Below are 15,622 nucleotides of genomic sequence, written 5' to 3'. Positions count from 1 at the left end.
ACTCTTTGAGTATGCTCTTTCAACCAGTTGTGCCCTGACCTTTTCGTAATTTCATTTAGACCACAGTTCCTTAGCTTGCTTATGAAAATGGCATCTGGGACATTTGAAGGGCTAGAGTGGACTATCCTTACTTGTTCAATAGTCCCAAAGAATTTTATTCCTGGTGGTTGCAAAAATCATTCATATTTAAAATTAGTGCATTGCTGTCATTTGTTTCAGAGACAGTCCAACAGAAGACACTAGTACCAAGTACGAGATGAAAATCCTATGCTAGCCTTACATTGTTAACTTGAGGCTAAATTGAACTTTTCAACTGCGTATGCCTCTGAGGAATTCCAATTCCTCTTCTTCATTACAGTTGCTTCCACCATTGGTGTATATGCAATTAAGTAATTTTTTTACTCTTCATCATCATCTTTGGTTCCTTAATTATTTTGCTCAGTATCTTGATATTTTTGCCAAGTGCTCCATTCTCCCCTCTCATTTTGTTATTAAATGCCCTTCTAACTACCCCTGAAAAGACTGGTTCTCTGGAGACCGAACTGTACAGCCCCCATAGAAGGTGGACCAAAGTTCCAAGAACTCAAATCCTCCACAACTTATCTAGCCAGTGGTTTACTTCCAGAATCTTCTGCCTTCCTTTACTTGCGAGGCAGAAAAGATTGAGATCACTTGGAAGCAAGCACGCTGAAGCAGCATGTCCATGTTCCTTGAAGTCATCTATAATCAGAGAGATGCTGCAATGCAATGTCAGTGCTGATATGAGCCATCACTATTGGATTATTGCATGTCAACTTCAGATGCCTATCCAGTCTGAGTAATGTCTCATGGCTTGGCTCAAGGAAGACAAACAGACAACACTGTGTTCTGTCACTGGCAGGATATTCTTTCTATTGTTAGTATAGAATCCCCAACAAGGATAGTCTGTCTTCCTTGGCTGGTTGGAAATCTTTTTGTGGACAAGCTTGATTTTCTTGCAGGTTGTGCTGAGCAACCATCCATGGGTAGGTTCTATACATACCCCTTCCTTTTGACCAGTAATCTTCAGAGATATCTTCCAGTTTCCTATACTGAGGACCTGGCATCAATTTGGAAACTTCTATCTGTGCAGAATTCCTTCTGGTCTTTATCTTTCTGGTGACTACCCTTCTCTGGCTCCAGCAATGTAGAGAGCCTTTGACTATTGCCTTGTCATTAAAACTAAACAAGCAATTAGATGGTATTTAAAATATGCAGCAATGGTAGGAATGAATGAGAGATTGATTCAGCCAACATTAACCCCCACAGCTACTGACTCTCAGATCATCAGACCTCTTGTGCTCAGTACGCATGGCAGCTGGTCACAATTCTAAGGGAGAAAGATACTCTCTTTTGGTAGGTTTCAGAGTAACAGCCGTGTTAGTCTGTATTCGCAAAAAGAAAAGGAGTACTTGTGGCACCTTAGAGACTAACCAATTTATTTGAGCATGAGCTTTCGTGAGCTACAGCTCACTTCATCGGATGCATACTGTGGAAACTGCAGAAGACATTATATACACAGAGACCATGAAACAATACCTCCTCCCACCCCACTCTCCTGCTGGTAATAGCTTATCTAAAGTGATCATCAAGTTGGGCCATTTCCAGCACAAATCCAGGTTCTCTCACCCTCCGCTCCCCCCCCCCCCCCCGCACACACACACAAACTCACTCTCCTGCTGGTAATAGCCCATTCAAAGTCTCTGAATGCCCAATAAAAGGTGTTCTTCTTCATCCCCTTTCCTAAAGGCAAAGGTCATTGACTCTATACAGTTAGATTGCTGTATTGGAAGCAGGCTTTAGAAAACATCCAGCGATTGGACTGTGCATGGTCAGTGGATCCTCAGCCATTCTTACTATTGCTCAATTGAGCTGGGAGGAAATTTAGTTAATGACCTGTTAATGACCTGAAGACTTCTAGGGGGAAAAAATAAATAAATAAAAATCAGGTGGCATTTCAACGTAGATCTAAAATAGTTACTCCCATTTGCTACATGGCCAGAGTTGGCAGAATGAAGGTCTAGATTAAGGGGTTATGGAAGACAGAAGAGAACTCAGCCTGCCAAGGCAGTGGGCATTTCTGGGTAGACTAGATCCATAACTGGGAAATTAAAAAATGCCCAGTCATGAGTACAGGAGAGTACATGTTTCAAACGAATAAATGCAGCCGCTATTGCTGTCACTGAAAATTTAGAGGTCCTGTTTTTCACAGCATCTTAGAGACTGTCCTTTGAAATGTAATGTAATGAGTACTAAACCAAAATTATTTCAATATAATGGGGTCATCATGCATGCAAGAAGTCCACCTACAAGAAATATTTCAAGAAACTGCCTGTATGCACAATTTTTAATTTATCTTTTCTTAATGCAGCAAAAAGCAGTTAACCAACTACAAGTAATTATGCCGCTAATTACCTGAACATTGTGTTTCAAGAAAGAGGCAAAGAGAAATAAAGCACTAATGTTACTTTTGGTTTTTGAATATGCAGTAATAACTAACTAAGTCCCTACTTAATTTGTGATACTGTGGAAATTGCGGAATCCCAATATGAGGCTTCCACTGAAATTTTGACAGCGGGAGCCCCCGGTCAGTCCAGGGCTGAGAGCAGGATCTCTCAGGCCTAGCTCCCGCTCTCAGTCCCAAGCTACTGACAGCAGAAAATTGCAAAAAAGTAAAAATGGACTTTATTACCACAAATAATAAGGTCTGTTATTACAGGGGATGGATCACAATGATTACCTGTTCATTCCCTGTGGGGCACCTGGCATTAGCCACCATCAGAAGAAACGATACTGGGCTATATGGACCTTTGGTCTAACCCAGTATGGCTGTTCTTATGCTCTTTTCTGAAATTTTCCATGACTTGTCCGCAACTCAGCCATAATTTTTTGATAGTCATCTTGCCTTAAGTATAACAGATGACTTTAGAAATAAGTCAGTTTTCCATGGAAGATGCTACTTTTAAGCTACTGTTTAGACTGCAGTTGTGTCCACCGCATACTTTTCAAACAGGAAGAGAGTCCCTGAACTGAAGAGCATGCAATCTAAAAAGACAAGAGATGCGGGTAGGATAGTGAGATAAAACAGGCAAGTAAAGTGATCAGAATGATAGGCATGTGTCTTACTAGCTATATTTTTAAGTTAGACAAAATTTGTGACTATCCTCCCTTTACAGTTTAGCTCTCTTGCCTTCCTTACACCAACGTCCAATGTTGATTTTAGTTTCCTTTAGTTCTTCTCTCCATGAAATAAACACTTCAGTCAGTTGACAACCAGTCAGGAAATTTCTTGACGATATTGTGGTAGCAGTGGATCTGCAGGAGAGATTGAAAAGAGGAAAGCATATTTGCTTTGTTGACCAGCTCAGGAAGAGCATTCACGCTAAAAGGCAACATGGAGACACTGGTGGGAGAAATGGACATATGTATGGATGAGTACTGTTCACAGATCAGACAGGACAGCAGAGAGAGAGAGAGACCAGTTATATAGGCTTTTTGAACAAACATCAGAATCTTGATGTATCAGAGAAGAATTCAGAGAGGAGGGCAATTGTCAGAACGTTGGCCAAGGAATATCCTCTTCATGGTTGTCTTTTGTATAGACTGGTGCATGTTATGGAGCATATTATAAACTTCTGAAAATAGTATATAATTTAAATTAGATGAACCAATGTCTCAGGCAGAAGTTTGGGGGAGGAAATTTTAACTATAATCCTGTTTGGGCCTCATTTTCTGTATGTCACTTTTCTATAGCTACAGCTATTTGCTGCTCATTCTTCAGTCAGAAATAATGCTTTCTTGACCTCAAATCCCCACCACTACAACAAAATGGTATGACAGGTAAACTGCTGACATAGGGGGAAGTAGCAGCAGGGGTAGATTAAATTCTAAAACAAGAGTCCCATTTTCATGAAAATGTGCTCACTAATAAAGCAAGAAAAAATATGCCAGAGACAGACTGGCATAGTAAATAGACTTTTTGAAAGTTTAGAAGAGCCATTATAGTTAACTACTGCACAGAAGTGCAAATGGTATAACAAATTAACTATCTGTAACTGCATTATTTGGTTGAAATGGGTAATTTCTGTTCTACAAACTAATGTGCAATGTGCAAAAATTAGGCCCCAATTCAGAGAAGCAGACTATATATAGCAACTACGGTTTGGAAAATGCATTTGTCTGCAATTAATTGCAGGTGCAATTGATGTCATTTAAACAGTTAATTATCTGACTACACCCACAAATCAGTTAACTGTATACTTTCGTGACAGCCGATGCCTACCATTTTGTACTTGCCAGGATGAGGTCCTATTCAAAGCCACGCTCTTTAAATAAAAGCTTATTGGAATATTTATATAGCACCAGAAGGACAAACAGTACTTTGTTGCTCTTAAAGTACATGCCAAAAGGTCTCATACTCAGTAAATTAACATGCAAAACTTTGCTTGCCAGAAGAACCCACAGCTTATTTTTCAGATAAGTTGTCCCAAAAGAACCACAGGATTTGTACAAATTTAAATACTCTTGCATCCAGACGAAATGCGACTCCATTAGTTCTCTCACAGTATCCAGGTCCTGGCCTGTATCCAATAAATCACTTATTCTGTCAAGAGCTAGCAAAGGGGCATAGCTGCACCCTGAAGAAAAAGGTTCCCTTCTAAACTTCTGTGAGTAGGTTTCAGTTGACAATTTTTTGCAGGGGCAAGTAGTGGGGAAAATACTGGACATCTACCATATTGCTCCTCGCAAAGGCTATTTCATTCTGGTTATGCCTGATCTAGAACTCACATATGAACGCACTCTATCTTAAAGGTTGTTTGGAATCAGATCTTTATTTAATGTCTTAGGCCCATTTCTAGTTAGTACTGTACTTTAAAATAAGAACTAAAGAGCATTATATATTTGAGAAGTTACATATACATAACACAAGTTTGTAAAAGTATACAACATACTAGATTACAAGTGTCCTGTTAGAATATGCAGGCTTAATCGCTTTAAACTGTTTCCTGTTAGAACAGAAATTTGTTAAGGCAAATGCTTTCCAACTTAAGTAGTTTTGGAAATATCTGCTGAGTCATCACATTCCTCACACATTTTAGGATAATAATAAAGATGCTAAGTTGTTACAGAAAACTCATCCTCAGGTGTTTTTTTTTTGCAATTTGATACTTTGAGTCAATTAAGTTTTCTAGCCATAGGCAAAATATAAAAACCAAAAATGTATCAGACAGTAATTTATTTGATGTCTCCAAGTTAGAGAAAGGCCAGTCATTTGCAATTACATAAAGGGAATCTCAGCGAGTCATCATTCTTACACTACTTTAAATAATACAACAGTGATCAAACTAAAAGTGTGGAATGGACCCAGGCTAATGCATAAGACAGTACTGAAGAACATCTAGGCTTCCAACTTCACTGACTCCAGTACTGAACGTGCATCTTTATATTCTTCAGCTTCTTCCAACTCTTTTTCATTTTCCTGAAATTCAATAAAATAAAATTAGATTTCTTTATACAGCTTTAAGTACTCTGAAAATAACTTGGACATGCTTTCAATGACATAACAGATGTTATATTAAAATTCCATTTTTTAGTGCTGAGTGTTAGATGTAGTAACATCGCTTGCATCATTGGATTAGCTCCTTGTGGCCAGCTAGTTTAAAAAATATGGAGGGAAAAAACGCTAAAATCAGTCTAAGATTTTGTCCAACATCATGTGGCTCCAGTTTAAACTTCGGGTGCCATCCTAAGTAAAGGGGAAGTCCAAGAAACATGAAGGGCATTTCAATATTGAATACATTGATTTTAGAGAAATTTAGGCAGTTCCCACTTCCCCTTTTACAGTGAATAAAGCAGTTAAATCATGCACATGTCAAATTTAGAAGTACCAAGTGTGAATTATTTGTATTTTCTATATGTTGTTCAATTAAAGGAATATTCAAACCAAAATGCAGCCCACACGAAAGTTTGCAGAAATGGCAACAGAGGTAAGACTAACAGTTAGGAAGACTTGAAACCTTCGAGGTTGTCCATTTAAAAAGAGATTCTTCTTCGAAGTTCACTTTAATGGGAACTATGCAAGTGTGTTGGGAGGGGAAAATGACCTTTAAGAACTTTTCAGTATTAAGTTTTGGATTTGTTGAAAAATTTCAAGTCTCTTGATCAAAATACATTATCTGTTTGCCTTCTCAATTTAGGGAACAGTAGCAATGACTAATCAGTAAATTATGCCAACCCCTTCATGTAAACAATCTGAAGACCACTATGCACCTGCAAAAAGATGAAGTCTAACAGCTTGATCCCACAAAGCGCAGAGCGCCTCATGGAAAATCTGACAAGCCTTTCAACTCCCCTTGAAGTTAACAGGAGTTGAGGTCATTCAGCATCTTGTAGATTCAGGCTCTAATGCTGGCAGCTTAACGGAGATCAGCAGAGGGGAATTCTACCAAGTCATCTCTCCTTCACTCACCACACGTGGGTAAGATTCCTTTGTATAGTTACACTTCACAGTAATGTTTAAATCTACATGGGTAACTAGACTGCTGGTAAAGAAACTGTCAGCTTTTTAATGTAATCCTGTGACCTTAAAGCTAGGTAAAGCAGGTTTGGGCCTTAAATTCCTATATCACCCCTATTCATATGCAAATAGTTCCACTGAAATCAAGCTAACTACTTATCTTAAGATACTGTGATTATTTTTAATGATCAAATAATCAAAGCAAGCAGAATGTTCCATCTGTAAACCTGAATTCACCTAAAGAGATTAAGAAGTATGGCAATATAACTTGCAAAGCAAGGGACTCCACTTTAATGTCTCAATATTTAAGTGTCTACTGGGTACATGTCCCATTTCCGTGTTTCTTAACTTCCTTTTATTAAAGCATACTACTGATTGTATTGTTTCGCTATATCTACACTAAACTTTGTATTCACTTACGGATACACATTCTGAAATCAACTATTGTGCTACATAATACTAGTCGTGGAAATATACACAAAATACTATACAAAATACCATATACAAAGTAGAAAGTGTCCAATCTTAGTTGGTTTCATTATACTATTACACTGTGAGCTAAATAATTTGCTAATACAACACTATCAATGAAAGAATCTGGCTTTTTAAGTCTTTGTGGCCAGGAGACATGAAATGCTCAAGGTAAGAGTTATTTTGCGCTATACTTACTAACAGTTGACTAAGATCTGCATGCGCAGCTTCTAATCTGCGTTGGCAATCTGGAATCATCATTCGAGATTCTTGCAAGATCTCAATCTGTGAAAGAGAAGCCCGTGAAACAAATGAAGAGCATTTCAGTATTGAATAAACTGATTTTAGAGCTCACACAAAGCTCATTCTTTTCTAAAATAGTTGTCAAAACGATTTTCAAAGATGTTTAAAACAGCTACCTCACAGAAAATACAGATAATTTCACATTAATGACACTACCTTACATCTTATTTAACAGATATAATTGCTTAACATTTGTAGTGAGTAAATTAAAGCATATATAAGAAAATGATTTTTATATGGCATTTCTATGTCCTACATATTATACATATAGTATAATTAAACATGACAAACTAAGTGTAATTAATGAAGTCTTTTAGAATAAATTTTTTCCCAACGGAAGCAAGAATTAGCCGGTAAAAGCTTTCCATATACAATATTTGTTTAAAAAGACTATTTAAAATAAACTATTTTCCCTACTGTCATGAACTAGCTTCATCCAAAATGGGATCAGCTGGTTATACAACTATCTCCTGCATCTTTTGGGTAATAAAGAAAAACAGTGTTCAGATAATACCACATAGAGATAATTACTGCATGAAAAAAAGTTATTGAGTTATTGATCACATCGTGTGCACACTGCAGGAGGTTCTGACTGAAAGACAAAGGCAAAGAAAAATGAAAAGCATAGACCAGCAGGCTCATATTTTTGATGCTTATCATGCATAAAAAGTTATTACTTATCCTTCTGCTTCATTTTAGGAGAAAGATTATTCTCACCATGCACTTTGAGCAAAATTACCAAACTGGCACCCCACTGAATCTGAACATCTTGCCTACACCTAGAGAAAACAAACTTCAGAATTATACAGAAAACCCACTTATATTTCATGGAGTATTTGTGGACCTGAAATCTATACACTGAAAAAAGGGTGTGTGCAGCGTTGTTCTTCAATGTATCAAATCTATTTAGAAATGAAAATCAATTAGCAAATCAAAGTGTGAAACCTGGTGTGACAAAGTTCCTCCTCTACCTTGGTGGGTCTTGCGCTTATTGGTGGATTTGCTCGCCTTAGAGCTTCACAGCAGCCCACAGTTTGGCCATTTTCATGAACCCACAGTCCAGGTCAACTCCTCCTGTGTCTGACAGGGAGTTGGGAGGTTTGGGGAGAACCCGGACCCGCCCTCTACTCCAGGTTCCAGCCCAGGGCCCTGTAGAATGCAGCTGTCTAGAGTGCCTCCTGCAAGAGCTGTGCAACAGCAACTCCTCCCTGGGCTACTTCCCCATGGCCTCCTCCCAACACCTTTATCCTCACCATAGGACCTTCCTCCTGGTGTCTGATAATGCTTGTACTCCTCAGTCCAACAGTATGCGTTCTCTCTCTCAGCTCCTACCACCTCTTGCTCCCAGCTCCTTACAAGCGCACCACAAACTGAAGTGAGCTCCTTTTTAAACCCAGGTGCCCCAATTAGCCTGCCTTAATTGATTCTAGCAGCTTCATGATTGGCTGCAGGTGTTCTAATCAGCCTGTCATAATTGTCTCCAGAAGGTTCCTTCTTGTTCTGGAACCTTCCCTGTTACCTTACCCAGGGAAAAGGAAGCTACTTAGCTTGGGGCTAATATATCTGCCTCCTATTACTCTCCTGTAGCCATCTGGCCCAACCCTGTCACACTGGCTAACCTACAGTGTAAAGCTTTTACTTTTAATGGCGCACAACATTCTTTCACTCAAAAGGATATTTTCTCCCTTCAATGTCACTACACAGACTAGTATTAATGGGAATTATATATTCAAAAGGGGGGGGGGGGAGGGAGAGCACGCGCGTGTGAGAGTTCAGATGCATTAAGGCCCCAGGCCAGCAAAGCACTTGAGTAAATGAATATCTTTAAGCACGCAAATGATGGTCCCATAGAATTCAATGGGACTGCTCTTGTTCTTAAAGTTACATGTGTGCTTAAGTGCTTTGCTAGTCTGGAGCCTATATAACCATTGTAGATAAAAATGGGTCTCATGGGGGGGAAAAAAGTTTCCAATTCAGACTTTACCTTCCCATATGAGAAATTAAGAGACAACCTTTCTACTTTAATGAAACATTAAAAGGTGACAAATTTAAAATACAATGGCAAGAAATTAAAAAGTTGAGATTCTCAATAGCAAGATCATCACTTTTATAAAAGAAAAAATGGCCCTAAAAAGATTGCATAATTATTTTAATGGTTCTACAGAAAAATTCAACATTTAGGTTTAAGTAGAAGAGGTACTGGAATTTTTAAAAAGTTAAGATGAATTTACTATCCATTAAAGGACCCTAAATTGACAATACTGAAATCTAAATTTATTCACAGACCAGGTACAGCATATGTAGTAGAAGTGCATGATAATCCACCACATTTATATGCTTACCTCTATTCTGGAAAGAACACCTACAGAAGCAAGAATAGTCTGATCATCAGGCCCAGTCAATCACTGACCTCTGTTGGTACTATTAACAAGTTGTACACTATCATGCTGGTAGATGATGTGGAGAAGAGACCAATTCATTTTACATAGGCCACTGAACAGCTATCAGGGAAAAAAAGATTTAAGCACTGACTTAGAATCTAGAAACTCTACAGCGCTAATCCTGGCTTCTTCTGTGGCCTTCGTCAAAGGGGCAGATGAAGCCACATGAGTCCTTCAGTATGGGAGGAAAACTGGCTGAGAATTGTAGAGGTGGTTGCAGTGCTTCCAAATCATTGTGGATTGATTTAAATCAGCAAACAGAAAATCTTGATTTAAATCAGAGTTTACTTATGCTTTGCAGTATACTTTTTAGTTATTTTCCTAAGGAAAGGTTGATTCTCGCTGATTGATTTATAATTAAATATAGCCATTGCAGTAAATTTGGTACTTCTTTTTGCTAACCAGGAAGATATTACATTTATACAAATTTATTTAAGCAATTACATAGCTTAACATACATTCAGATTCTTACATTTTTATTATGTTAGCAAATGCATCATGCACCATTTACTAAATGATAATTATTTTACTCTGTCAAGCTTTATTTGGATGAAAATGGGTATACAATTAAATGTAAAAAATTATTTTTTATTAGTTAAATGAAACTACCTTAAATGTGCTGGATATCGTTTTTTCTTATGTAAGTTTATCAAAGCATGATTTGCATTTAAAAATAAGTGACATTTAGTTAATCAACTGATGGTTTCTGGTCATCACATCCTTCAAGACTTTAGAATTAATAGATCTCATCCTCATACTTTGTTTTATTCGCAGATTGGAAGAACAAAGAAGATTCTTCCTGCTTTTTCAATTCCTAATTGGTTTCTTAACTTTGAATAAACTATAGTCATTTAAATGAATTAACTGAATAAACTGAAAAGAAGAAAACATTCTCTCCCTACCTGCAAATGGCAGTTGAAAACCGTGTTAGCATTTCAGCAAACACTGGTTTCAACAGCTTAATCAGTCACTTCCACCAGTTCAGTGGTTTAAACTTTCTTTAAAACTTTGGCAGCAAACTTCTATTGCTTACTGTTTTGTTAAATTAATAAAGTTTAGACTTTTAACACAGGTTGTCAATTTCAAATTAAATTGCACATATTTTTATTTTTTTTTAAAAAAAAGTATTTAAATCAAAAATCCAATTTAAATAAAATCAGATTTTTTAATCCAGTCTGTTCCAAAATTTCTTGGGAAGAAGTGGTACTAAGTAGAAAATGAAAGGGGGTGAAATTCTACAGTTACATTTAGCAGGCCCAGTGACAAAGGAAGCCTGAAGACAACTGCGAACTATTAGACAGTCATTCAGAAATTCTGGGAACACTTTGATTCATACAAGAATGTTACTTGGAAAACTAACATTTTCTTTACAACAGCTGCACAGTGAGAACACTGATCACAAACCTTCAAAATAAAGCTTAAGTGTGTAAGTCTGAACAGTTACATTAATGTAGTAACTAAAGATGGGATTTTCAAGGAACCTAAATGGTTGGATGTCCAAATCTCATTGAAATCTGAAAGTCAAAGGGTGCCCAATTCCAATACACACCTCTGAAAATCCCAAGCTGAATTATTTGTGCTAGAACTAATAGGCAGGTCAAAGGAAGGTTATCATAGACTTTAAGGTCAGAAGGGACCACCATGATCATCTAGTCTGATGTTCTGCACATTGCAGGCCACAGAACCTCATCCACCCACTCCTGTCTCAACTTCTGGCTGAGCTACTGAAGTCCTCAAATCATGATTTAAAGACTTCAAGTTACAGAGAATCTGCCATTTACACGAGTTTAAATCTGCAAGTGTCCCATGCAAAGGACAGCAAAATAAAACCACCCCCATTTGTCTGACAATTTGATCCGTGGGAAAATTTCTTCCCGACAGCAAATATGGTGATCAGTTAATCTTCGAGCATGGGGGCAAGACTCACCAGCCAGACACCTGGGAATGAACTCTCCATAGTAACTCATAGCCCTCTCCATCTAGTATCCCATCACCAGCCACTGGAAATATTTGCTGCTAGCAGTCACAGATCAACCAGATGCCATTATAGGCAGTTTCAGTTTCATCAGACCATCCCCTCCATAAACTTATCGAGTTCAGTCTTGAAGCCAGTTAGGTTTTTTGTCCCCACTGCTCCCCGTGGAAGTTTGTTCCAGAACTTCACTCATCTGATGGCTATTTTCAAGCCTGAACTTGTTGAAGGCCAATTTATATCCATTTGTTCTTGTGCCAGCATTGGCCCTTAAGTTAAATAACTCCTCTCCCTCCCTGGTATTTATTCCTCTGATGTATTTATAAAAAGCAATCATATCTCCCCTCAACCTTCTCTGGTTAGGCTAAACAAGCCAAGCTCTTGAGAGTCTTGTCTTACAAGGTAGGTTTTCCATTCCTCTGATCATCTTAGTAGCCCTTCTCTGTACCATCATGAGAAACTAACCTGACTTTGCAAAGATCAATGAATATTTGCGGGTTATTGAGAAATGTGATGCCCGAAAGTATTAAGCATGGAAAGAACTAAAGTGTATCTGATTAAAAATGCTTGTTGAGGCACAATGACAGAGTACTTGGGTAAACAAACCAGATTTGTTTATAAGTGTACAGGCAAACATTGAAAAGGGATCCAGCACAGAGGGTGGTTATGTACATAACCGAAGCAACTTTTTTTTTTTTTTTTTTAAAGATTAGTGCTCTTAGTGTAAAATGCAAAGATGTCAAAAGAAAAAATTGTTATGGACAAAGCTTTGATGATGAAAAAACATCTTTACTGGATCTCAAGTTTACAAAGCAAGGTTCTACAATAGATTGGGTTGTGAAATGGGAAACAAAGCATTTCAGAAACATATTGGAAATGAGCACAATGTGGGTCAGAGTAAGCATACACAATATGTAGGGCCCTACCAAATTCACGGTCCATTCTGGTCAATTTCAGAGTCCTAGAATTTTTAAAATAATAAATTTCATGATTTCAGATATTTAAATCTGAAATTTCATAGTGCTATAACTGTAGGGGTCCTGACCCAAAAGTGGGCTGTGGGGAGGTTGCAAGATTATTGTAGGGAGGTTGTGGTGTTGTCACTCTTACTCCTGTGCTGCTGCTGGTGGGGCGCTGCCTTCAGAGCTGGGCACCTGGCCAGCAGCCACTGCTCTCTGGCCACCCAGGTCTGAAGGCAGTGCAGAAATAAGGGTGGCAATACCATGACCTCCCTAAAATAACATTGCAACCCTCCCATAATCCCCTTTTGGGTCAGGACCCCCAGTTTGAGAAACACTTGTCTCCCTGGGAAATCTGTATAGTATAAAGTAAAAAAAGACCAGATTTCAGGCATTTTTCACGGCCGTGAATTTGGTAGGGCCCTTACAATATGATTAGACACTGCCTGATGTTAAAATAGAAAACTAAGCTTGTTTCAAGCAGAAGGCAAAACTACACTGGCACTTCTGTACAAGGACAGATACCAGACTGTAGAGTTTTAAAGAGTGCAACAGGAAGTTCCAAGTCTTCATGCATTGAAGAGCAGTCTGCTATTGCAGATGGTCAAACAGGTGTGTAACTTGTCTACTGAACAAGACACAGAAGATTTTCTTAAGTAATCAGATGAGATATTTAGTGAACTGGAAAGCATTAAGTGTATAAAAACATCACACACTGATACAGACTCCAGTATGCACCACCTACACACACAACTTGTTTGGACAGTAAAAGTTAGATATTATTAAAACTAATCCAAACATCAGCTTCCTCTGTTAACTGAAAGTAAAAATAAATAAATAAATATTTGTACTGATCCAAAATAACTGAACATAGCCAAACACAAGTGCTAGTCCATCAGAAACATAAAAGTATTTTAGATTTAAGCAGAGAAGTTTAGGAAGTTCAATTTTCCATATCAAGTTCAGAACCACAACTTCTGCTCCCCTTGATAAATATGTTTAAGTAACTCCCATTTTAAAACTGACTAAGCATCGAAGGTGTATCAAAGCATCACATTACTGATCTTTTGAGAATCTGGATGTGGTGGAAATAATTGCTGCTGATTTGGGATGAAGAAGAGATGAATAATCTGCAACATGCCAAAAAATAGGGACTTTAGATTTAACAAGAACAAATGCCAGATTGGGTTGAATTAGTTTAATTGTGCAGGACGTACATGGAGTGACAAAGTTTGATCAGATCCAAGAAAGGTGAGGACTACTGCAAAACACACACACCAGGTCACCAAAACCAGAGATTCATGGGATGTTGAACATGTAGATAATTCTATCAAATTAGAGATAAATTTAAGTGGTCCACTTAAAATGCTATTTGTGGACAGTACAGAATGGCACTGAGATAACTTCATCAAGTTTTTCCTTTTTGCCAATTATCTGGTCAGAATGTTACTCAACATCTAGAGAAAGAAAGCCCAACGGTAACTCCCCAAGTCCCAGCTTGGGATGGTAATAGCAACAGCAATACTGAATTTGATCAGAGTAGTGAGAAAGTTGGTCCTAAACTCCCTGCCATGCTAAATAAATTGGCAAATTATCCCCAGAAAGAAGTAACCAAAAATGGAAGGGAACCCTTACTCCAACAAAAGCATCTAATTAAAACAGATTTCGATAACAGCTTATGATGGTCTGTAGTTATAAGTATGTATCCTCACCACAGTTTAAAAAAAAACCAAAAAACAAAAAAAAACAACCCCAGATTTTAGTTCAATTGGATCCTGGTCAAACCATTCAATTTTGTACTTTCCTTCAATAAGAGTGTGTTTCTCACCTTGTTGAGTAACTGAGGTTCTTTGAAATGGGCATCCCTGTGAGTTCTCCACTGTAGAGTAGTGCCCATTCGTTGGAAGGATGGGGCTTCAGAGCTGGATTAGCAAATCAATGATAAGATAAGTCAGTTTTAACAGAGCATCTGAGATCAAATCTTGCTCAGTGGTGTATTGCTCCATCAACGTGTGAGCAGATGCTCGGGTGACTGCTTTACAAATGTCCATGATGGATACATTGTTTAGAAAGTCTATCAAAAGTGGAAAGTGATCTGCTGGAGTATGTTCAAGTTCCTGGTGGGGGGTGCAGCTCATGTTGTCGGTAGCAAAGGTGAATGCACCCAGGAATCCATTTAGAGAGCCTCTGCTTGGATACAGTGGATCCTTAGATCTTTCTGTAACATAAAGGAATAGTCTTGGTGATTTCCTGAAGGGCTTTGTCCTTTCAAGATACAATGCTAGTGACCATCTCACATCTAAAGAAAGAAACATCACCTCTTGTTTGTTCTCATGAGGTTGATGGAAGGTAGATAGGTTGATTCAAGTGTAATGAAGGTGGTATTTTGGGTAGAAATTTAGGATGTGGTCGTAAAGTAACCTTGTCTTTGAAGAATATTGTATATGGGTGGGGGACGGGGGACATGCCATGAGTGTCCCTAGTTCTCTCATTCATCACGTGGATGTCATGGTGACAAGAAAGGCCACCTTCATTGATAAGTGTTGTCATAACCATACAGCTAGGGGTAGCCTAGAATTCCTCCTTACCTGTAAGGGGTGAAGCAGCTCAAATAACCTGGTTGGCACCTGACCAAAAGGACCAATGGGGAAAGAAGATACTTTCAAATCTGGGGGAAGGCTTTATTTGTGCTCGTTGTTTGTGTGTGTTCTCTGGGGAAGCAGAGAAGCATCAGGTCAGAAAACTCCTTCTCCTAAAATGAGTCTCAATGTTGCAAAAAAAGTAAATAAGGCAAGGTGCGTTAAGATTATCTTTTGTTTTTAGCTTGTGAATTTTCCCTATGCTTAGAGGGAGGTTTATCCCTGTTTTTTGTCACTTAAGTTTTGCCTAGAGGGGAATCCTCTGCGTTTTGAATCGGATTACCCTGTAAAGTTACCTTCCA

At 38.2% G+C, this 15,622-nt stretch overlaps 1 protein-coding gene across 2 annotated transcripts in view; it reads right to left on the bottom strand.

Annotated features, from left to right (window-relative positions):
- The window catches only part of TBCA (tubulin folding cofactor A), a 99,693-nt gene that overhangs the window by 30,865 nt on the left and 53,206 nt on the right, over positions 1-15,622 (bottom strand). Inside the window, exons 3-4 of one of the 2 annotated variants that reach the window (XM_074952695.1) lie at positions 7,205-7,291; positions 4,832-5,497 (exon numbers count right to left, since the gene is read on the bottom strand). In XM_074952695.1, the coding sequence (XP_074808796.1) occupies positions 5,417-5,497; positions 7,205-7,291 (168 nt within the window). In that variant the 3' untranslated portion in view covers positions 4,832-5,416. Of the gene's footprint in view, positions 1-4,831; positions 5,498-7,203; positions 7,292-15,622 lie in introns of those variants that run through there. The other variant, XM_074952696.1, reaches the window with a different exon arrangement.

This window comes from Natator depressus, chromosome 5 (assembly GCF_965152275.1).
Source record: "Natator depressus isolate rNatDep1 chromosome 5, rNatDep2.hap1, whole genome shotgun sequence".
NCBI lineage: Eukaryota > Metazoa > Chordata > Testudines > Cheloniidae > Natator > Natator depressus.
The sequence above is the reverse complement of the archived record's forward strand: the minus strand, read 5'-3'. Positions and strand labels throughout refer to the sequence as shown.